The following is a 24,707-nucleotide window of genomic DNA, read 5'->3' on the forward strand; positions in this document are numbered from 1 at the left end:
TACCACAAAAGTTTTTCAACATATTAGAGTGTTTTAGAGTTTGACAGTGCGTCCTTTGCTATGCACTGAGCCATGAGCTGTAGTGAGTGCTTAAACTTAAAATTAATGTTTGGTTTTATGTGAAAGCTTTGATGAAAAAAAATTTCAATTTGCACAAGTATGTAAATTAGATATGAAATTAACAGTTATTGCATATATTTGTGCTGGCTGCCATATGGATATACAATATAGTACATTAATTAAAAGAGCAGAAACTTTGGAGCCAGACTACTTTGGTTCAAATCCTGGCTCTACTTTTCTGTCATCTAAGGCAAGTCACTTACCCTTTGTGTGCCCCGGTTCTCTTAACCGTAAAATGAGGATAATATTAAAACTTGCAAGGGCTAAATAAATTAGCGTATGCAAAGCATGTAGAAAATGTTTTCCATGTAATAAACACTAATTATTACTGTGATAACCGAAGGGCTCCAAAATCAACTCAATTTTTGGCCTCTTTAATTTATTACATAGCAATGAAGTACAAAGGTGTGAATGTGTAATAGTTGTTTTCAGAGTAAAATGGGGGAAAATGATTTCACTTAATTTGTTTCTTTCCCTAATGCTAGCATCTCCAGCGGCACAGAATATACCTTTTCTATTCTGCTCTGCAAAATTGTGCAGAAATGAATGAATTGGGGGAAAGCTGTTGAACTGGCATGTAGCCAGGCTACACGTTTAACTCCAGCCAGAGATTACAAGTCACAGAAAAAAATGTTGTTACCCCAGGTCTTGCCACTAGTGGAAAACAAATGACCTCTAAAAAAAATTATGCCTTTTTCAAAATATTTATTACTTTCAATGTCTTCCCTGGGATGGTTACTCCAGCTCCTGCAAAGCTCTGCCTTGTAGTAATAAGGGGTATCCATCAGAGTTTGTGTGCCCCAGCAAGTCTCCTCTTCTTGCTTCTTAGAAATGCACATTTTAGTATAATTTTCTATTTATGGTATATCATTTTTCCCAAAACAAAAAGATGATTAGAAATCTTTTTAATCTCGTATAATATCTAACAGTTATCATTTCCTTATTTTTCTTTTTGGAAAACCAAAAACAGAAGATTGGTAAATCTCAAGACAAAATTTTTGTTCCCATTTTTTTTCCCTGAGACATACTGGTTCTGTTAGATCTGTCACATATATTATGATTGATCAGCTTGCAACTAATTATTGAACTCCTTTGTATGCAGTTAATATTTATTAACCATTTAGGGTATCAGCTACTCTACCGGGTGCTTCACATGTGTTGCTTTGTTTAATCCTCACAGCAACCCACGAGATACAACTATTATTATCACCATTTTACAACTATATATAGTGAAACACAGAGAAGACAAGTAACTTTTTCAGATCACACATCTGGCATAGTAGCCTGCCAGGGTTAAACTTGACTGTGTCTGATTCTAATGTTTTCAGTGACTCTTATTCTGCTTCTTGTACTCTTTTTCCTGCTTGTTTGAAACACCTCAGATCCCCTGGGCAGAATAGATAGAGTAATTCAGGGACTCTGGTTGGATTTCAGGCGGCTCAAGTGCCTTGGAAAGCATTTTGCTGGCTTAGAGATGTCAACTTCAGAGAGGTGAAATATATGTAAAATTAGAGGAGAAAAAAACTTATTTAATATTTTTAGAATTCTCTAGATCCTGTGGATAGGAAAATTGTTTTAAAAGTAGTATACCTGAATAAGGTGGGCCACCCTGAACACATACCAAGGATTAACTGTCTTCTAGTTCCCAAATACAACATCCCCCCCCCCGAAAAAAGTTATTTTATAATATCATGCTATGTATCTTCTTGAGTATTGTGATCATTTTCTCCTAGAATATCAAATATTTGCCATAAATTTAATAATTCTTTTTAAAAGGACAGAGAGCATTTGTTATAGAGTATGTAGGCAGTATGCTTTGAAGATAGAGGTCACATTTAGTGGGGGATTCGTGGTTTAATAGATTAGAAGAAGGGATTATTAGATGGGATGGGTTTGGTGGGATATGTGAGTTTTCTAAAGTCATGAGTGTTTTATGCATGAGAACGTAAAAGAGCTGGGGCTGGAATCAATTTTATTCTAATGTAACAGATGTCTTCTGCTCTTAAGACACCTGTGTAATGAAACGTGGCTTTCCCCATATCTCCCTGCTTTCACTCCACTTAATTAATATACGCAGCTGTACATTGACATACTATATCATCTATTCCCAATAGAGGGGTTTTGCGTCCTTAGATTTTAATTATCAATAACTTCATTGCAGTATTCTCTGCTTTCTTGGTTTCCAGCTAATTGCCCCACTTGTTTTTTTGTTTAACTAGTTACTTTCTTCTTCTTTTATGACCCCTGTCTGTAGCTTATCTTGGCTTCTACTTTCTCTTATGTTATCCCCTGAATTCCTTTATGTATGTTAATATTAAGCTGATTGTCATAATATTTATAAGGTTTTCATTATCTGGACTTGACACAGTTTGGAATTTTCCTAGCACATCTGAAGTTAAATTTTAAATACCAAACAAAGTTGTGCTGGTTTGTATAGCTTAAACACCAGTCACAATTGAAGAAATTATACCAAGGTTCATTTCCCCATGTCTTGGTTGTTTTGCATTGGGAACCTGGGCACAGATTATTTCTGAGGCAGGTAAAGTGCTACAGTTGAAAAAAAAAAAAAAAGAGGTTGGGGGAATGATATCCTTCAGGAAGCTGATCAGATCCATTCACTACATGAAAAATGTGGTGAAGATTTGGCTGCTTTTGGTAGAATTCTTTTCCATGTGTATCTAAAAATTGAACTTTCTTTAGTTGTTGAATAAATGCAAAATGCAATAAATGTTTTCAGACAGGTAAGTGTTGATTTATGGCATAACATTATATTAATAATTTCTCATTCCTGATTAGGATAAATTTCTTTACAATTCATTCCAAAAAATACAAAGATATCTCAGTGATACAGCTGGTGAATCCTTTACTTTTTTTTTTTTTTTTTTTTTTTGTGACAGGGTCTGGTTCTGTTGCCCAGTCTGGAGTGCAGTGGCAATATCTTGCTCACTGCAGCCTTGACCTCCCGGCCTCAAGTGATATTCCCACCTCAGCTCCCCAAGTAACTGGGACCACAGGCACACGCCACCACATCCAGCTAATTTTTGTAGAAATTAGGTTTTACCATGTTGCCCAGGCTAATACTTTACTTTTTATTGCGTCTTTTTTCTGTAGTGTCAAGCTTTTGGTAATTTCATTGTTGTTAGCTATTTGTATCACCAATAGAAGTTAAGCAGAGAGCAAGAGAAGAAATTCCAATTTGCCGTTTGTCAGTAACTGAAGAGGAAGTGAGGGGTGGGAGACGGAGAATGATCTGGCTGGAGAGCTATACTTTCACCTACAATGAGTTTTTTTTTGTTTTGTTTTAATTTTGTTTTTTCTTTTAATTTGGAGAGCTTGGTGGATGCTATAGGGAGGAAAGGTGGAGGAGAACTTCTGGTGGTAATTGTTATTCACCCTGCTCTGCTTTAGTCTCTGATAGAATGAGTGCCATGGTTGATGTTTTGTGGCATTTTTTAAGACTGCATAATCCAGCAACTTATGATTCCCTGTTAGGCAAGGAACCATAGCTTTCAGCATATACTTACAGAGTGACTGAGACAGTATCACTTCTTCTCTTTATGCCTTATATTCTTCATTTATAAAATGGAGATTATAGACTTGTCCTTGAATACCTGTTGAAGTAATTGCAAAAATTCCATACATATTTGAGTCTTTGCGAGGCCTTGAACATAGAGTTTAATTAAACAAGACCTTACTAAGAGTCTTTTGTGTGTATGTGCAAGAATTTTTTCCTGAAGGCACTATTGATCATGTTGGGAAAGCAAGGCATGGTTAGTGGATTTATTGTTTAGGTGTTTTACAGCTATGATAGTTTTCATTTGCTATTGGCCACAGGTTTGAAAAGAGTATGAAACAACTATGTAGAAAATTTTCTAGCATCTCCCAGTCCCAGAAGAGCTTCATCAGCCTTCAAAAGTCTATGAAGTATGACTATAATGTAATGTGCCTGATATTTTTTATTGTAGTAAAACATAATATTTATCATTATACTCTGTGTATACATATTATACACTGATAAGTGTATAATTCAGTGACATTAAATATGTTAACAGTGTTGTATAACCATTACCACTATCTATATCCAACACTTTATCATTATCCCCAACAAAAACTATGCCCATTAAACGATAACTCCCACCCTTCCACCTCTCCCCACAGCCCCTGGTAACCTACCCTACTTTCTGTCTTTATGAATTTGTCTATTCTAAGTACTTCATATAGGTACAATTATACATTATTTTCCTTCTATATCTGCCTTATTTCACTAAGCATAATGTTTTCCAGGTCCATCCATGTTGTGGCATATGTCAAAATTTAATTTCTTTTTATGTCTGAATATTATTCAGTTATATGTATAGATATATACATATATATATACACACACACATATATATATATATATATATATATATGGACCTGTGCTCCAGTCTCACTCAGCACTGCCATATATTTACTGTTTGACTTGGAATATAATCTTTCTAAGCTTTAATCGTAATCTATAATATGTGGATATGTGTTAATTCATTCTTGCGTTGATATAAAGGAATACCTGAAACTGGGTAATTTATAAAGATCACATTTGGGTTCACCATTTATCTCGTGCCTTATATTTTAATTTATAAAATGGTTTCATAATAAAAGGCTGTGATTTAATATCTAAATAAGGGATACAGGAAGAGTATATTTTGTTAGAGGGGAAATGAATTATGGAAGATGAATTAGTAGTAATACAGCTTAGCAGTTTTAAATGATGATAGTTATGGTCTAAGTTATAGGGGTTGTTTTGAGGATTAAAGAGTTAGTATATGTGTCTTAACAACAATGTAGTATTATAACAGTATAAGTGCTATTTGGCTGTTTGCTATCATTATTATTAGTTGATGAGAGCTTCATAGTAGAGATCACAAATGAGGCAGACCTTAATGCAACTCTGCAGGATTTGATTAGAAAAAGAATTTTAAGGTAAATGTAGAGAGAAAGCAGATGGCACGTTTTTACAATAAGAAAGATGTCACACTCGTTGAACACATAGCTTTTGAGACCAACAGACCTGTGCTCCAGTCTCAGCATTGCCATATATTTACTGTTTGACTTGGAATATAATCTTTCTAAGCTTTAATCATCATCTATAATATGTGGATATGTGTTAATTCATTCTTGCGTTGATATAAAGGAATACCTGAAACTGAGTAATTTATAAAGAAAGTACGTTTATTTTGTCACATGCTCCGGGAGGCTGTATATGAAGCATAGCACCATCATCTGCTTCTGGTGAGGACCCCAGGAAGCTTTCAATCATGGCAGAAGGTGAAGGGGAGCCAGTGCATCACATGATGAAAGAGAGCAAGCAGGGTGGAGAGGCACCACACTCTTTCAAACAGCCAGATCTGTGAACCTAGATGAGTGAGAAATCACTGATCACCAAAGGGATGGTGCTAAGCCATTTAAGAGGGTCTGCCCCCATGACCCAGTACCTCCCACTAGGCCCCACCCCAACACTGAAGATTATATTTTAACATGAGATTTGGAGGGAACAAACATATAGACCGTATCAGGATAATAATGATGATAACATCAAAGGATTATTATGAGAATTAAAATGAGTAAGACACTTGGCATGTTACCTGGCAATGAAAAAAGCTTTCAAACAGTGATAGCCTCTGTTAATTTAATACTTTTGGTGGTTACCATTTTTTGTCATTGTTACCATTAGCATTATCCACATTGGCTCATAGTGGGTGACACCTTTGGAAAGGTATTAGGGAAATAAAGAGGAGTTGTAAGTGATTATGGCATACCTTTAAAATAGGAGTGTGCACTTGAATTTAGGCAGTGGGATGCCACTAAAGTTTTATTTGAGAGAAAGAGAGAATGTGTGTGTGTGTGTGTGTATTTGTGTGTTTGTGTAAGTGTGTGTACATGTTCGTGTATTTTGGCAGGAACATTAATAAGAAGAGGGGCCTTGCTGAAAGCAGTGATTTGAAAAGATCTGTTTACACTATGCAGATAATTTGGGATTTGAAAAAGAATAGATAAACAAAAGGGAACAAAATTGCTTATACAATTTTTAACAATTAGAAGGAAATTAGTAAGAGAAAAAAATCTGAAGAAAAATGTTTATATGTGTTGGGTATTTAATTGTATGCCAGGCACTTTGCTAACCTCTCTATGTTGATTACTACCATTTCATGTTCACAGTAACCTTATAATGGAAGATTCTATTATTGTCTCCATTTTATAGATGAGAAACCAAGGACATAAAGTGGTTACTGTCACACAGATAGTGTGGTAGAGACAGCTAGTATCCCCAAATCGTTTCTCACCTTTTCCCCATAGTAATAGCATTTTCATCTGGGCACGTGATGACTCCAAGTGAAAAACCACATTTCTTAATCTCCTTTGCAGTGAAGTATGACTGTGTTGTGTACCCCACCCACCCCTCAAAAAAAGAGTTGTGAATAATTTTGGAGAACTTTGAGAGTTGGCTTGTACCATCTGACCTTCTTCCCTTCCTTATTCTGCCTTCCTCCTGTTACAGACATGTGACAGTCGTAGCTCATCTTAGATCATGAAGGCCAGGGCTGCAACACTAGAATGATAGAGCATAAAGCAGGGAGGGAGCTGGATCTCTATGGAACTTGGAAAACAGCATCCACACCAATCCTGTACTGCCAACCTTTGGGCATTAACATTAGAAAGAAAAATAAGCTGCTCTCTGGGGTTTCCTCTTACTTTTTCACCTGACACGAATCCTTACTAACAAAGATCAGAGGGCACTCTCATCCACAGTGTATACTCTTTACCTTCGCTACTCTCAGATGCCCACCAGTTTTTATAAGGAATTGTAAAGATCTAACTCTTGTGTTGTAGCTCAGAAAGCCAAATTTACTGAAGTTAGGCACATGTTCAGAGATGGATTCAGGAATCCAGTGGTATATTTTCTCAGCTTTCTTGAGTAAAAAATCAACGAAGTAGAGAAGTTTGAAAGCTCTGCTTCTTCTGCCTTCTGCTAGGCAAGATTGTTTGCATTTCTTTTTGCTTTGCATAAATATCTCTAATTTTGAGAAAAGTAACCTTGGCAGATAAGGAAAGAAGTTGAAGGGTAGTTTGTTTAATTATCAAGAGCAATGATGTATAAATGGCTTTTGGGAAAAAATGATATCTAACTTTAAGTTAAGAACCTGTGTAGCTATTATGGAATGAAATGAATTCTGTAAAATCATTGATACAAGGTAAATGTGCTTTTAGATGCTGCATGTTATTTTATGATTTTTATTTTGAGCAATAACAAAAAGATGTTGAAATTATACCAGTTGACCAGTTGTTGACAGGCAATTCTAAAGTATTGGCTGGAACTGATAAGAGGTTACCAGCATTATATATTCATAGATATTCTCAACTTAAGTACTTTCTAAAGCAAACAGTTCTGTCATCATCACTATGCATAGAGGTATAACGGTGATGCAGGGTGGTTTTCAGATAGACTGGGTTTTTATTTTGCCTCTATGCCGGACAGGTTGAGTGACCACAGAGCTTTATATCTTAGTGACTAGTGGTTAAAGAGATTGTATTTGCATTATCCTAAGTGAATTAACACAGGAACAGAAAACCTACCACTGTGTGTTTTCACTTATAAGTGGGGGCTAAACATTTGGTACACATGAACATAAATATGGCAACAATAGACACTGGGGACTGCTGGAGAGGGGAAGAGGGGAGGTGAGTAAAGATTGAAAATGAACTGTTAGGTACTATGCGTACTACCTAGATTATGGGATTAATCATACCCCAAATCTCAGCATCGTGCAATATACTCATGTAACAAACCTACACATGTACCTTCTGAATCTAAAATAAAAGTTGAAATTATAAAAAATAAATAAAAAGACAAAAAAACTATAGTGAGATTTCATCTCATCCCAGTTAAAATGGCTTTTATAAAAAAGTCAGGCAATACCCAATGCTAGCAAGGATGTGGAGAAAAGAGGACCCTTGTACACTGTTGGTGTACAAAATTAGTAGAGCCACCATGGAGAACAGTTTAGAGATTCCTCAAAAAACTAAAAATTTAGCTACCGTATGATCCACCAATTCCACTGCTGGGTATATACCCAAAAGAAAGGAAATGAGTATATGGAAGAGATACCTGCACTTCCATGTTTGTTGCAATACTGTTTACAATAGCTAAGATTTAGAAGCAACCTAAGTGTGCATGAGCAGATGAATGGAGAAAGAAAATGTTGTACATTTCCACAACGGAGTACTAGTCAGACATAAAAAGAAGGAGATCCAGTCATTTGCAACAACATGGATGGAACTGGAGATCATTATGTTAAGTAAAACAAGCCAGACACAGAAAGACAAGCATCACAGGTTCTCACTTATTTTTGAGATCTAAAAATCAAAACAATTGAACTCATAGAGATAGAGAATAGAAGGATAGTTACCAGAGGCTGGAAAGGGTAGTTTTGGGAGGCAGGGTTGCAGGGGAGGGGGGATGGGCAAAAAAAATAGTTAGAAAGAATGAATAAGACCTAGTATTTGAGAGCACAGCAGAGACTATAGTCAATAATAATTTAATTGTACACTTTAAAATAACTAAAATAGTATAATTGGATTGTTTGTAACAGAAAGGATAAATGCTTGGGGGGATGGATACCCAGTTTTCCATGATGTAATTATTATGCATTGCATGCCTGTACCAAAACATCTCAATTACCCCATAAATATATGTATTTACTGTGTACCCACGAAATTAAAAATAAAAAAATTTTAAAAATAAATTATGTTTCATAATCAGTGTTGTATGCATGCAATATAAATGCTTGTTCCTAGAGGATTTCAAGATCGTATGGTCTTTCTAAGTCACATACTATACCAAAGCTCTTCAGACAAGAGCTTCTTATACAGTCTAAATTTGTGCAGAATCTCAAAAGGGCAATAAAATTTTGAAATAATGTGATTAACTCCAAATTCATTACGAATTATGTAGTTTCAGTGCTGGGAACCAAATGAATTATAAAGTATGTTTACACTGCTTCAACACAGTGGCTCCATTTTAGCTGCAAACAGAAATTCTAATCATTTTTTTCAGGATTAGTCCCAAATACTTAAGTTTAAGTTATCCTAAATCTTTCTTTAGGAACGCCTCACAAATAAAATATAAGAAATTTTGATATTGTACTCTTGGCAAAGTTTTGCTCTGCTTCCCTAATCTGATGGGACAGTGACAGCTTACAATGAAACATTTTCAAAAACATTCCCTGCTAAATCAAACTGAAATGCAGGGGATTTACATGGACATTTGAGATCGTATGGTCTAATAGAGCATGGACTGTCAAGTAAGAAGTCTCACATGGACTACGGAGTAAGACCAGTCCTTCTACCATCTTGGAACTTGACCTTTTTTTGTAAAATTGGAAACATAACAGCTCACCGTCTTGTTGAGAAGACTACATAAAGTAATGTGAAAGTTCCTTAAGGAAAAAATGTTAAATGTTATTACGCTTGACCTGTTTTCTTGTTAACATCTTATATCTTGAAATTTTCTTCAAAGCCTCTAAATGTTGTTTTTGTTTGTTTGTTTGTTTGGACGGAGTCTTGCTCAGTCACACCAGGCTGGAGTGCAGTGGCACAATCTTGGCTCACTGCAACCTCTGCTTTCCGGGTTCAAGCAATTGTATCTCAGTCTCCTGAGTAGCTAGGACTACAGGCATGCACCACCACACCCAGCTAATTTTTGTATTTTTAGTAGAGATGGGGTTTCACTGTATTGGCCAGGCTGGTCTCGAACTCCTGACCTTGTGATCTGCCCTCCTCTGACTCCCAAAGTGCTGAGACTGCAGGCGTGAGCCACCCCGCCCGGCCAACGTTGTGTTTTTAAATACGTTAATGTTAGAGCATATGGTTTTAAAAGCCTTTATTTCTCAAGTCAAATATTAGAAACTCAAGAAAATGGATGCACTAAGTTGAAACGTGCTCTACTACTTTGGCAGCCACATTTAAGGCAGAAAAGTAAGTTAAAGATCTTATACCTTTGAGTTTAAAAACAAACAGTGATTTTTCTCATTTAGCAGCCCTATCCAGAATCATAGCAGAATCATCTCATCTCTCTTGGGAGAAATGCTGGCAATTAATTAAGCCAATTCCTTCATTTTGTGGTTAAGTGAACTCAGATCCAGGGATTAATCGACTTTGCCAAAGTCATTTATCTAGTTAACTGTAGAAAAGGCAGAACTTCTTGAATTCCAAGCTAGTGGCTATTTCACTTTGCCAGTATTTTTAAAATCATTGCCTTTAGTGTGTGTATATATGTATACACTATATATGTGTGTATATTTTTAAAATCATTGACTTTAGTGTGTATCTATATACACACTATATATGTGTGTGTATATGTGTGACATATATACACACTATATATGTATGTGTGTATATGTGTGACATATATACACACTATATATGTATGTGTGTATATGTGTGACATATATACACACTATATATGTATGTGTGTATATGTGTGACATATATACACACTATATATGTTCATATGTATGTGTGTATATATATACATAACTATAGCATTAGGAGATATGCCTAATGCTAAATGACGAGTTAATGGGTGCAGCACACCAACATGGCACATGTATACATATGTAACAAACTTGCACATTGTGCACATGTACCCTAAAACTTTAAGTATAATAATAATAAAATAAAAAATAATAAAAAAGATGAAAAAAATATTTATATATACACATAACTAGTGTGTGTGTGTGTATATATATAACTTTTAATGTTATTTTCCAGTGTCAAGAGACCATTTGAAATTAAATCTGGCTTCAAAAAATGTTACCATCAAAAGTCGTTAAGTGTTTTTCTGGTTTTGATATTTGTATTGCGATTATATAAGAGAAGGTCCTTGCTCTTGGTTTACACAGAAGTATTTTGTGATTTAAAAATATTAATAATTGTTGCCTACCAATTTTTATGTTAGGTATTTTTCAAGGCATTGGGATTTTTCTTTTGAAAATCTTATCCTTGAGAGATTTGATCTATTACTATGTTATGGTATATTTTTGCCTTACAGTGATTATGATTTTTTTCTTTCTGCTTCTGAAATGTGGTAGATATGTGTAGAAATCATAAGAAATGGCCATTCTTGGTGTCAAACTTGTTTTATCTTCAATTATCATAATAAACTATTGAATGCAAAAAAAAAAAAAAGTTGCTGAGAGTAGTAAGTGCTTAACAGAGAAATATTTAGAAAAAAGTGAAACCAAACCCAGTAAAGACCTCATTAATTTAAACTCTATTAAAGAAGGATTGTGAACAGTACTTGAACTGAAATTTAGTTTTGGAACCAGAATTCTATTTAATTGCCTATGCAAAATAATAATGTGAACAAGATTAGAAAGGGAATGTTTTCAATAGTTAAAAGAACAAAATGTCTCTGAGCAGCCAGCCTTCAGTAGTTGAGAATGCTGATTAACATACACATAAGAGGCATGCTAATTACGGGCAGCCTTATCGGGTCATTACAGCAGGTCCCCCAGGACCCTTCTGTTACTGGGTAGAACTTGAAAGTAATAAATTTGCTTTTCTTTACAATTATTCTATAATTAGAAATTCCATAGATTTCACTCATTTTCTCATGGAATTGCCCTTATTAAACAATTGATTTTTAGCAAATATCCACACATTTCCTGATATATAATACAAAATAGATACTGATATGTGTAAAAGAAAGATGGTGACTCTATTAGAAAGCATCATCCTTTTTAGTTTTTCCACTCTCATTTTGATGAGAAACTTTAAAATCCCTTTTAGTTTTTTTTTAATCGATTTACGTCTGAAGGCTCATATCGATCTTGTTCTTAATGAAAGTCAACATAGTATTCTTAGGTCTTAAGTCTAGTCTTTTTATTCTTCGATGGAACAGACAGAAATTTGTCTCTCCTATTGATGAAAAAATTGAAGCTTTAAACAGAAGGGAGATACCAGTACCATTTTTTCAAAGAATATGCCCATATTTAAATTGTACAAGTTTTGTTTTTCCATGAGTACAACAATCAGATATTAAAATGGCATGTTTTTTTTAACTTAAAAAGAGTACTGTGTAGTTATTATTATGCACGTTTATATGGCACTTTTTCTCAACTGTTAGAATATTCTTCTTAGATATCATTACCAAACAACTGATTGTTTGGCCGTTTAATTTTTGGTCATATTTTACTTTTCCTAATACCTAAATGGCACAAACAGAGATGAAAATAGTGTAAGGCTCAGACTTCATTGTACCTAAGAAATCAGTGAAGCTTTTCATCAGGTGGAAGGAAGAGTAGACTGGATTTTCTCTTAGATCTGTCTGCCTCTTTCTTTGAAAAGTTTGTTTGTTTGTTAGTTTGTTTTTGAGACAGAGTCTCACTCTGGTTGCCCAGACTGGAGTGCAATGGCACAATCTTGGCTCACCGCAACCTCCGCCTCCCAGGTTCAAGCGATTCTCCTGCCTCAGCCTTCCGCGTAGCTGGGATTACAGGCATGCGCCACCACACCCGGCTAATTTTGTATTTTTAGTAGACACGGGGTTTCTCCATGTTCATTAGGCTGGTCGTGAACTCCTGACCTCAGGTGATCCACTCGCCTCGGCCTCCCAAAGTGCTGGGATTATAGGCATGAGCCATCGCGCCCGGCCTCTTTTAAAAGTTTTTATCGTTTTTTCCAGATGGGATTACTTTTTACCTGGATAATATATTTGGTAAAAACATACAGTTTTCCAAAGTGTTCATATCATTTCAGTTGTTGTTTTGACCCTTCTAATTATTTAGCAGCTCTATCCATGGAGACTACTAGGGGGAAGTCTTGAGTTTTGCCTATTCATGGAAGGCAGGAAGTAAGCCAGAAGGAACCTCATTCCATCCCCAGATTTGTGTATCTGAAAGACCCATTATCACTTGTGAAATGTGGAAGCTTTAAGCAAGGTCTTGTATATAAATTTTATAGATGGGAAAACTGTTGAAAAAAGAAAATGCAGCTGAGAGATATTACTGGTATTTTTGTTATTGACAACCAAGGATAACAATGCATTGCTCCCTTGTTTGTGATGTATAGAGACATCCATATTTAAAAGACATTTTATTTGAGCACCAAAGTAATTATAAATGGTTTACTGTATTTATTGTGGGATTTGGCCAGCAGCCCGCAATGCAGTGGGGCTCTCTCTCTGTTCTCAGGCAGATCGGCAGGTCGAGAAATAATAGACACACACAAGATAGTGAAAGCTGGGTCCAGGGGGGTCATCGCCTTCTGGTCCTGCGATGCTGCCAATGCACTGGATATACCAGCATTTATTATTAAGTTTAGTGAGGGCAGGGGTAGGTTAGTGAGGGATTTAGGGTCGTTTGATTATGAGGTGAGATGGTCACATGGGGATGAAGTAATTCTTTAACATAACATCAGTATGCAGAAGTACAGTATACAGAGATAAGAATTTACAATATAGTGTGTGCATCAGTAATTTCTAACAGAGCCTTAAAACAGAAACACAGTCTTTCCGTAACCTATGATTAGCAAGATATTAATCAGCGGTAACAGTTGCAGCAAAAGCTGGTTACAAACAATCCATAGAAACAGGACATGAAGCTAGACAACTGGTTAGACCAGAAATACTCAGAAGGGAGTATGCCTTAACCCTAAAGAGGCCTAGAAGAGCCGTGGCAAGATGAGGGCATTTATAGCCCTATCTTATCCATATGAAGAGGCGCCCCTCATGTGTCCGTTTATAGGCTCTCCACAAGGGTCCCATTCTATTCCCAGAGCTATGAACATCTGATTTTCTGGGATAGGGATCTTGGTGATGTGAAACCTCCCTGACTGCACATCCATTCATAGGCTCTCTGCAGGGGGAAGCACATCACATGCTGTTGGCTCATTCTGGCAGTCCAACCTGGCATTGTCTTTACACAATCCTGCATGCAATTTTATATTTACAATAATCAGAAGCATTTCATCTTTTATTCCATAGCAATAGTTTCAGGGGGTCTCCCTACATATATTTATAACTTTTTCCCTATTTATTTATGCTGTTTATGTTTAAGTATGGTTCTCTGAGAGCCCACCTGATAGATCACACTGCTAAAACTGAGCTAGATCTCTAAAGCTTTCTCCAGATTTAACATCCTATGATTCATTGACTGTGTAAATTAATTCTAACCACTGATGTTGAAAATGTCTTCTCATGGATCTGTAAAGGTTATGCAGAAAAATCTAGTTGCTAAATAACAGAGCTATCTTCAGGAATGAAAACTGGTAAAGAATATTGTTGGCTGGGTGCAGTGGCTCATGCCTGTAATCCCAGCGTTTTAGGAGGCCGAGGTGGGAGGATTGCCTGAGGCCAGGAGTTGGAGACTAGCTTGGGCAACATAACCACATCTTAACAAAAAATAAAAAAAAACTAGCTGGACATTGTGGCATGCACCTATAGTCCTAGCTATTTTAGAAGTCTGAGGTAAGGAGAACCCCTTAAGCCCTGGAGTTAGAGGTTACAATGAGCTATGATAGCTCCATGATAGCACCATTACATTCCAGCCTGGGTGGACAGAGTGAGACCCTGTCTGTTAGGGGGGGAAAAAGAAATACACACACACACACACACACACACACACACACACACACACACAAACATTGAGAGTCAGTCATATGTATAGTCAATGGAAGAATTTAGTCAATATAAATATATTTTTATATATATAGTCAATATAAATATGTACATATAGTCAATGGAAGAATTTCCATACATTTTTGGTCCCTAAGTGTACAACTTCACTGGGTTATTAAAAATATTAAAAAACACATATAAAGTGCTTAGAACAGTACCTGACAACCTGGTAAGTGATATGTTAAGTGTTTACTGTTACTGCCACCAACACCACTGAGGATCCAGCAGAGGATTCTATGATAAGTTGTCTTTGTCCTAAAAATAGTATATCCTCTTGCAGTTATTGGAAATAATATGACCAATAATCTAAAATGTATAGTTTCCTAGTAGCTATAGGCTATTTTGAAGTCATTTTAAAACCAACCATTAAATCTGAGCATAATCTGTTTAACACATGAAGAAAGCTGTTTCATAAGACTCTGAAAGAGATTTATAAAATGAAAATGCTGTGGCATCAAATATTAATATTTTGCTAGCAGCAGGCAGCCCAAATGTTAATGGCTGGTATGCATTTGAAGGCCTACTTAACTGTGAATTTTATTAGGACCATTCCTCAGAGCTGGAGTTATAAATGGGCTTATAAATGAGAAATTAACCACCCCTCTAGGGAACAGCAGTTTCTTTGAAATCTTAATTAACCAATCACACTGATCTTCTCTTTTTTCAATTGCCAGCACTTGGATAAATGTTGAGTAAAACATTGTCTGATTGGAAATAGCTTAAGTACTGGGAACACCATTCTTTTATATGTTGAAATAAGTATAGTGGTAAAAAGAAATAAATTTTAAAAAGTAGTGCATATGTGCCTGTTTGAATATTTTCATTTGTCCACTATACTTTTAAAAAAATTACACAGTAAAAAAATTACATTGTGAAACTAAGTTTTTTTCTTTTTTTTTTATTGAGACAGTCTCTCTCTGACACCCAGGCAGGAGTGCAGTGGTGCGATCAGGACTCATTGCAGCCTCGACCTCCCAGGCTCAAGCAGTCCTCCTGCCTCAGCTTCCTGAGTAGCTGGGACAACAGGTACGCAGTACTACACCCTGCTAATTTTTTGATTTTTTTATAGAGATGAGGTCTCACTATGTGCCCTGGCTGGTTTCAAAATCCTGGGCTCAAGCAATTTTCCCACCTTGGTCTCTCAAAGTGCTGGGATTACAGGTGTGAGTTACCAAGCCTAGGCAGAAGTTTTTTGTTTTTTTTTTAATTGGAAAATAAGCATAAGAAACATAGGATGTTTCATGTTTAGAATGACCATTACTTACAATATGACTTTGTAGTATCACTTTATTTTCTTCCACACAGAACATTACAAATGAGGCAACACATTTGTAAAGAGGTTAATTTTAACAAAATATAAATAAACTGATCCATTGTAAAGTGTTACCTAGAAAAGATAGTTTATGTAGTGGAATGAAAATATATATATAGGTGAAAATTTAATGACCTAATTGAATTTTTTGAAGAAATAGAACATTGTATTTTCTAAGATAAATTCTTCTATGTTATATTATTACTTTATTAAAATGGATACTACAGTCAATGTGATTTTCTTAAATTTATAAGAACATAGAGAAGATAGTTTTGTCAACAGTTAGCTCTCCCTTAGGCTTATTATTTCTTTGAAATTGTTTTATTTGTGCTGTATAGTTTTCATACATATGAGGCTTTCCAATAATAGCTATTGAATGGAAAAAATACATATAGAACACAGTCATTTAAGTCACTCAAATTTCTAGAAATAAAATATGGAGACCTGCTTTCCCAAATATATTTGCTATGTCCTTTTTCAGATTTAGCAAACATTATGCCTTCTATATGCCATACACATTTGCATAGTTATATTTAATGTTGAATACAATGTTGCAAACTGGAGATATGTGTTTCAAGCAGAAGGAATAACATGTAGGTACAAAGATATTTGATTATAAAGAGCATGACACGTTGGATAGGGTCAGAGAGTTTTTAATGCTAATCTGTGGGAAGGGAGTTGGAGACCAGATGACTAGTAGGCTAAAATGATGGGTTAGGGCAGTTCCTGTTGGACATTGAATGGCAAAGGGGAGTCCACAAGAGTTTATATTTTATTCTTTTGTCTGAGAGTCCTTGAATTGGCTTTAGTCCATTGTGAATCTCTTTAAATTACATATGTGTATGTGTGTTAGTATGTATATGCACTTGTATGTCCGCATCCACTGAACACACGTGCTGTGGAAAGGGTTTGTAGTTTTCATTAGATTCTGTAATTCCACAAAGTTAAGAATCACTGCAGTAGATATGACACATCCAATTAGAGATTCTAATTACGTGATGATGGAGTAAGAATTGTTGGTTGTTTGCTTTTTAAGAAAGATCATTTTGGCAGCAAGACCACAGGTCGCTATCTCACATCATATACAAAAATGAACTTTAAGAGGACTGTGATGCTCTTTGAAGAACACAAAGGGGGTAAATCTTCATGACTTTGGATTTGTTTTGTTTTGTTTTGAGACGGAATCTCACTCTGTTGCCCAGGCTGGAGTGCAATAGCACGATCTCAGCTCACTGCAATTTCTACCTCCCGGGTTCAAGCAATTCTCCTGCTTCAGTCTCCTGAGTAGCTGGGATTACGGTGTGTGCCACCACGCCCAACTGATTTTTCTATTTTTAGTGGGGACGGGGTTTCACCACGTTGGCCAGGCTGGTCTGGAACTCCTGACCGCAGGTGATCTGCCTTGCCTCAGCCTCCCACAGTGCTGGGATTACAGGCATGAGCCACCGTGGCCAGCCATGACTTTGGATTTAATAGTGGTTTATTATATATGAAACCAAAAGTACGAGCAGCAAAATAAAAAACATAAACTGGACTTCCTTAAAACTTAAGACTTGTTGTATTAAAGGACATCATCAGGAAAATGAAAAGGCAATCTAGAGAAGAGGAAATTTGCAAATCATATCTCTGATAAAGATTGAGTATTCAGCCATTTGACCCAGCAATCATATTACTGGGTATACACCTAAAGGATTATAGATCATGCTGCTATAAAGACACATGCACACGTATGTTTATTGCGGCACTATTCACAATAGCAAAGACTTGGAACCAACCCAAATGTCCAACAACGATAGACTGGATTAAGAAAATGTGCCACATACACACCATGGAATACTATGCAGCCATAAAAAATGATAAGTTCATGTCCTTTATAGGGACATGGATGAAGCTGGAAACCATCATTCTCAGCAAACTATCGCAAGGACAAAAAACTAAACACCACATGTTCTCACTCATAGGTGGGAATTGAACAATGAGAACACATGGACACAGGAAGGGGAACATCACACACCAGGGCCTGCTGTGGGGTGGGGGTAGAGGGGAGGGACAGCATTAGGAGATATACCTAATGTTAAGTGACGAGTTAATGGGTGCAGCACACCAACATGGCACATGTATACATATGTAACTAACCTACACGTTGTGCACATGTACCCTAAAACTTAAAGTATAATAAAATAAAAAGATTGAGTATTCAGAATATATCAATTTTTATAACTCAATAAAAATGTAACCCAACTGAAAAATTAGAATCAATATTTCTCCAAAGAGAATATTTCTCCAAAGAAGATATACAAATGGCCAGCTAGCACATGAAAAGATACTTAACACCATTAGTCATCAGGGAAATTCAAATGAAAACCACGATGAGATACCACTTCACACCCACTAATATGGCTGTAATCAAAAAGTCGAGTGTTGGCAAGGATGTAGAGAAATTGGGACCCTTATACACTGCTGGTTGGGATGTCAAAATGCTGCAGCTGCCTTGGAAAACAGCTGACACTTCCTCAAAAGATTAGATATATAGTTACCATATGACCCAGCAATTCTATTTATAGGTATATAGCCAAGAGAATTGAAAGCAAAGCCACAAAAACTTTTACACAAATCTATATAGGAACATTGTTCATAATAGCCAAAAAAGTGGAAACAACCAAAATGTTCATAAAGTGATGAAGAGATAACTCATCCATTCATAGCACATCCAAAACGTTATAGTCATATAAGGAATATTACTGAGCAGTAAAAAGGAATGAAGCATTGATGTATGCTACAACGTGGATGTACCTTGGAAAGATGCTAAGCGAATGAAATGAGTCACAAACACTACGTTTTATATGATTCTGCATATATGAGATGTTGAGAATAGGCAAATTTATTTGAGAGACTGAAAGTAGAGGCTACCAATGGCCTCTGCTTTCAGTAGGAGAATTGGAATTATTGGAGGGTGATGAAAAAAAGATATGATGTTTATTTTGGAGGTATGAAAATGTTTTAAACCTTGACTTGTGACAAATGTACAACTCTGAATATGCAAAAAGTCATGGAATTGTACGTTTTAAATGGGTAAATTTTTTGGTATGTGAATTTTATCTTAATAAATTTATTTTTTAAACAAAAATATTATTTATAATATTTCTGGGAGACAAAGCTCAGGTCCTGAAATAAGGTAGGAGCAATAGAAGTGAAGCAATGATGATGGATTTGAGGGTCAATAATAAGAAAGAACAGGTAAAATTTTTTAAATTGCTTTGACACCAGAAGTCAGGAAGGAGAATGCATATATGATAATTCCTAGATTTCTGGCTAGCAGGGCTAGATAGAGAATGGTGCCATTACCACGGTGGAGTAGGAATATGGAAAGGAAAGAATGGTTTGGGGAAAAGATGATGAGTTATTGTTTTAAGTAGGCTGACTTCGAGTTAGCTGTGGGACAACCAGGTGGAGACGCTCAGTAGGCAATTTAACATGTAGGTCCGAGACTAGGTGAGGTAGCTCACACCTGTATTCCTAGCCCTTTGGGAGGCCAAGGCATGTGGATTGTTTGAGCCCAGGAGTTTGAGACCAGTCTGGGCAACATGGCAAAAAACCCATCTGTACAAAAAAATACAAAATATTAGCTGAGTGTGGTGGCATGCTGCACTCCAGCCTGGGCAACAGAGGAAGACCCCGTCTTAGAAAAATAAAAATAAAAAATGTAGGTCTGAAGCCTAGAGACATGCTTTGAAAAAAATCATTAGTGAACATCTTGAAGTTGAGGCTTTGTGTATGAGAAGCTGCAAAGAGATGAGATGAAAATCAGGCAAGAGGTATTCGGGAGCCCATGAAGGAAGAGGTTCAAGAAGAATGGAGTGGAACCTGGCAGTGGTGCGTGCCTGTAGTCCCAGCTACTTAGGAGGCTGAGGCGAGAGAAATTGCTTGAGCCCTAGAGTTTGAGGCTAGTCTGGGCAACACAGCAAGACCCCATCTCTTTAAAAAGAGAGAGATGGAGGGAATGTTTAGCTTTGTCAATCGCTGTCCACGTCATACAATATGAGTACTGAAAAATATCCTTTGTGCGTGGCAATTCAGAGGTCACTGTGACCTTAATGAGCAGTTTCAGTGGAGTGTTGAGGGTATAATCTAGAAGGGTTCAAAGGAGGATTTCTTTAAAGATAGGATATTGTCAGGTTTATAAAAGACAAACTTGTTTTCCCTAATCCTTTTGTGCCTTACTACTAGGACTTTTTCTTTTAATCCAAGCATTTCCAAACCATGGTGTTTCATTGTTTAGAAATCACATGGGCTTTAATTCAGGTTGTTTTTTCTTTTCTTAACCAAAAATAGCAATGCAAACTATGGCATATGTATTATATACTGTATTAGGGATTTCCAATTATGTAAATCTCTAAATTAACAAACAAAAAGGATTTATATCAGATTCTATTTATGAAGTCAGAAAAATTCCTTCTTCCAGAGCCTTAACTCTTATATTTCCCAAGTGCTTTTATGAAGAAATGGTCATTAAGGAAAAAATGACTGTTTTATTCAGTGAAGATTTCATATCATCTAGTTAGCAAATTATACTTTGTCTTAGAGTCATTTGAAGGTAGTTGGACTTAACACAGACATATTGACCAAAATTATGATCATTATATCCTTATTCTATGTCCATATTTCAAAGCCCATCTTTTACAGATCTCTCATGATTGCCCTAAAAATTCCATTTCAAGGGAGTCAAAGGCTCTCTTCTTTCCTGCCCATCTGCATCTCCTAGGAAGTGAGTTTTGGGGTTCCTTGAAATTCTAGTGTGTCCTAAGGTAGTGGTGATCAAACTTTTTTTTACGCTCCCCATACATATATGTATGTTTGCCTGTGAGTCAGAAGCAAAAGTTTTCAGTAATTATTCTATGAGATGCTATGGTATTCACTATCTGTTTTTTCCTTTTCATTCTGTTATGAGCTAGCATGCTGAGTAGTAGGTCATAATCATGATTCACCAATGGAGACTTAAAGTTCCCATAGCTCATAGAGGGGTCCCAGGAATGGCCATGTATTTGCTAACCCCTAATTTGTTCACCGTGAATTCATCTTACAAGTTTTAGGTGTGATCTAGCTTCCTGGTAACATCAGAATGCTCTAGGAGTTGCCCAATTTCCAGATACTAGACTTATTGCCCTTGTGCTGTAGAGAAAGAGCAAAAAAATTTTAGGCTTAATAATACCTTACTATGTTTACTATGTGTCAGGTGCTATGGTTGGTATAGATAATATCTAATCTTAAAACAATTTTGAAAATTAAAATTAGCATCACAATTTTGGTGGGTTAGTAGGGGAAATGAAGAAAACAAAGCTTGGTGACATTAAGTAACTTGTCTAAGAATATACAGTGTGTAGGTGGCTTTAAAACCCAAGTTTTTTTTCACTTCCATAAGCTTTCTGAAACAGGCATTCCATTATGAAGGGTCAGTCTCAGTGCTTGCCCCTATTGTGCCTAAAGAAGATTGAGAAACATGGGGTGGGGCGGGGAAGTCCCAAAATCATCTTGGATAGCCTAGCCTTTACGCATTCTCACTGCTTAAATGGAGAACTCTGGCAATGTCAACATAATCAGATCACTGCCATCACAATACAGGATTAAATAAAATTGCTCTCATATTTTTTGGCAGTCTGTGGGTAAAAATTATCTCTGAGATCTGTACAATCATATGTGGAGTTCATTTAAGCCGAAGTCTATAAAGAATGTTTAAGACCATGCCCGTTTGTGCTTTTTACTGGTGTTTCTCTGTTAGCCTGGAGTGGTAGGATCAATACTTGTTGATTATAACTGATAGGAAAACATGGCTAAGAAATATCATTCTTGGGTCAGGCACAGTGTCTTATGCCTGCAATCCTAGTGCTTTGGGAGGCCAAGGCAGGAGGATTGCTTGAGTCCAGTAGTTTAATACTAGCCTGGGCAATGTAGCAAGACTCCATCTCAACAGTGACACTTAAAAATTAGCTAGGTGACAGAGTGAGCTCATATGTCAAAAAATATATATATCATTCTTGGTGATGGGCTTGACCACTTTATAAGAAACCTTGGTGTCTCAGATGATAGATAGAAGAAGCAAAACCATGAGCATTTTTCTCTGTAATGTTTAGTTGTGAGGCCAATAAACTTAAGACTCTTGGAGGCAGGTTTTAAGAACTTCTTTTCTGTCATTTTCTTCTGCTCTGTTTTTACTCCCCTACTCAAAAGATGTATGTATACATGTTTTTTTTTAATCCCTCCTACAGAGAGAAAAGCTTGTGGCAAAGGGAGCTAAGGTATAGGATGTAGCTTCTCTGTTAAAATCCAGTCCTGCCCTGTCCAATATAATAACCACTAGCCACATGTATTAGCAAGCACTTAAAGTGTGAAAAGTCAGAATTAACAAGTGTTGTAAGTGTAAAATATTTCATACTATATTTGAAAGGCTTAGTATTAAAAAGAGAATGTAAAATACTAATAGTTTTTAATATAGATTACATGTTAAGATAATATTTCACATTCATTGAATTAAATGTCATTAAAATTTCTCCTGTTTCCTTTTACTTTTTAAAATGTGGCTACAGTAAAATTTTAAATTACATATTTGTCTTGCATTTGTGGTTGTATTATATTTCTTTTTGACAGTATTGATTCTAGGGCAATACTGCAGCTACCCTACCCAGCCATGCTTTGGAATACAGCTCATTATCTAATTTTAGGACCCCCACCTCCCACCCAAAGAGGGCTAAATTTTGCCCAGCCTTTTCTTCCTGTCCACCCGCTACCTCAGCGTGAAAGAGTATATAGTGCTTTACTGGACAGGTAAGGCACATAAAAATAAATCAAGTTTTCTCCAGTTGGAAGTGAGAACAGATGGTCTTGGATGGGGTGGGACACCAGACTGGTGGGGCCCAGATCCAATAGATTTGCTGAGGATATTCTGTAAAGTAACTTGAAGAAAGTATAGGAAAGTTCACATTTTTACATTTTTCCCATTATGAGTACTTCAGTGGTTTTGTTTTTGTTTGAAACATCAAATTCTTCCAAGACAGTTTTGCTCCTTTTCAGGGCACTGTTTCCCTGATGTGCTAAGCATGTGCTTAGTCTGTGTGATATACTTCCAAAGACCAAGCCCTTGATAAGTCCACCCTGGAGTGGGGACATGGCACGTTGTCAATACCTGAGCCTTGGGAGCTATACTCCTTCAGTGGTTGGTTGACTGATTGCAGGCAAAAAGATAGAAGTTGCCAATGCAAATTGTTTCAGAGGAAGTAGTGTATCATGTGTGCATGTCTATGTGTGTGTTTTTATTAAAGAAGATTCTGCTTAAATTATTTCTACTTTAAAATTCTCTATTTTAACCATTGTGGAAGACAGTGTGGTGATTCCTTGAAGATTTAGAAATGGAAATTCCATTTAACCCAGCAATCCCATTACTGGGTGTATACCCAAAGGAATATAAATCATTCTATTAAAAAGATACATGCATGCCTATGTTGATTGCAGCACTATTCACAATAACAAAGACATGGAATCAATCCAAATGTCCACCAATGATAGACTGGAGAAAGAAAATGTGATACATATATACCATTGAATACTATGCAGTCATAAAAAAGGAATGAGATCAATGTCCTTTGCAGGGACATGGATGAAGCTGGAAGTCATTATCCTCAGCAAACTAACGCAGGAACAGAAAACCAAACACCTCGTATTGTAAGTAGGAGCTGAACAATGAGAACACATGGACACAGGGAGGGCAACAATATACACTGGGACCTGTCAGGGGAGGGTGGGTAGGGGAGAGCATTAGGGAAAAGAGCTAACACATTCTGAGCTTAATACCTACGTGGTGGGTTGTTAAGTGCAGCAAACCACCATGACACATGTTTACCTATGTAACCTGCACATCCTGCACATGTACCCCAGAACTTAAGAAAAAAAAGATGAAATTATTTTTTAAAATTCTCTGTATGTATATATGTATGTATGTATTATTTACTGAGATACAGTTTTACTCTCATTGCCCAGGCTGGAGTGCAATGGCGCTATCTTGGCTCACTGCAACCTCCACCTCCCGAGTTCGAGCGATTCTCCTGCCTCAGCCTCCCAAGTAGCTGGTATTACAGGCATGCGCACCACACCCAGCTAATTTTGTATTTTTAGTACAGACAGGGTTTCACCATGTTGGTCAGTCTGGTCTCGAACTCTTGGCCTCAGGTGATCCATCTGCCTTGGCCTCCCAAAGTGCTGGGATTACAGGTGTCAGCCACTGTGCCTGGCCAAATTATCTGTTTTTAAAAGTACAATATGAGAAGAAGGAAAATCACATCTTTCAATTAAATAATATGAATTAATCAAAGAAAGACCAAGAATTTGTTCAACTGTGTACCATTATAATCAGACACTATAGAAGGATTCAAAAAGTTTGTGGGAAAATGCAATTAAAAGAATAAAATAATATGAACTTTTCTTCACAACATAAGCTCCATCAGGGTCAAGACACTTCCCAAATAAAAAGTTATGAGTACATAGTAGGTATATATATTTATGGGGTACTTG

General features: G+C 36.4%; 1 protein-coding gene across 11 annotated transcripts in view; it reads left to right on the plus strand.

The window, feature by feature from the left end:
• RABGAP1L (RAB GTPase activating protein 1 like) overlaps positions 1–24,707 on the plus strand; it is an 865,831-nt gene that overhangs the window by 416,968 nt on the left and 424,156 nt on the right. For 5 of the 11 annotated variants that reach the window (XM_063627303.1, XM_063627305.1, XM_063627302.1 and 2 more), the window contains 2 exons: positions 15,747–15,862; positions 23,789–23,861. The exons of the other annotated variants lie outside the window; for them this stretch is intronic. In XM_063627303.1, the coding sequence (XP_063483373.1) occupies positions 15,747–15,862; positions 23,789–23,861 (189 nt within the window). The remainder of the gene's footprint in view (positions 1–15,746; positions 15,863–23,788; positions 23,862–24,707) is intronic. 11 annotated transcript variants of the gene reach the window in all.

Source organism: Symphalangus syndactylus, chromosome 12 (assembly GCF_028878055.3).
Source record: "Symphalangus syndactylus isolate Jambi chromosome 12, NHGRI_mSymSyn1-v2.1_pri, whole genome shotgun sequence".
In the NCBI taxonomy this organism is placed as follows: Eukaryota; Metazoa; Chordata; class Mammalia; order Primates; family Hylobatidae; genus Symphalangus; species Symphalangus syndactylus.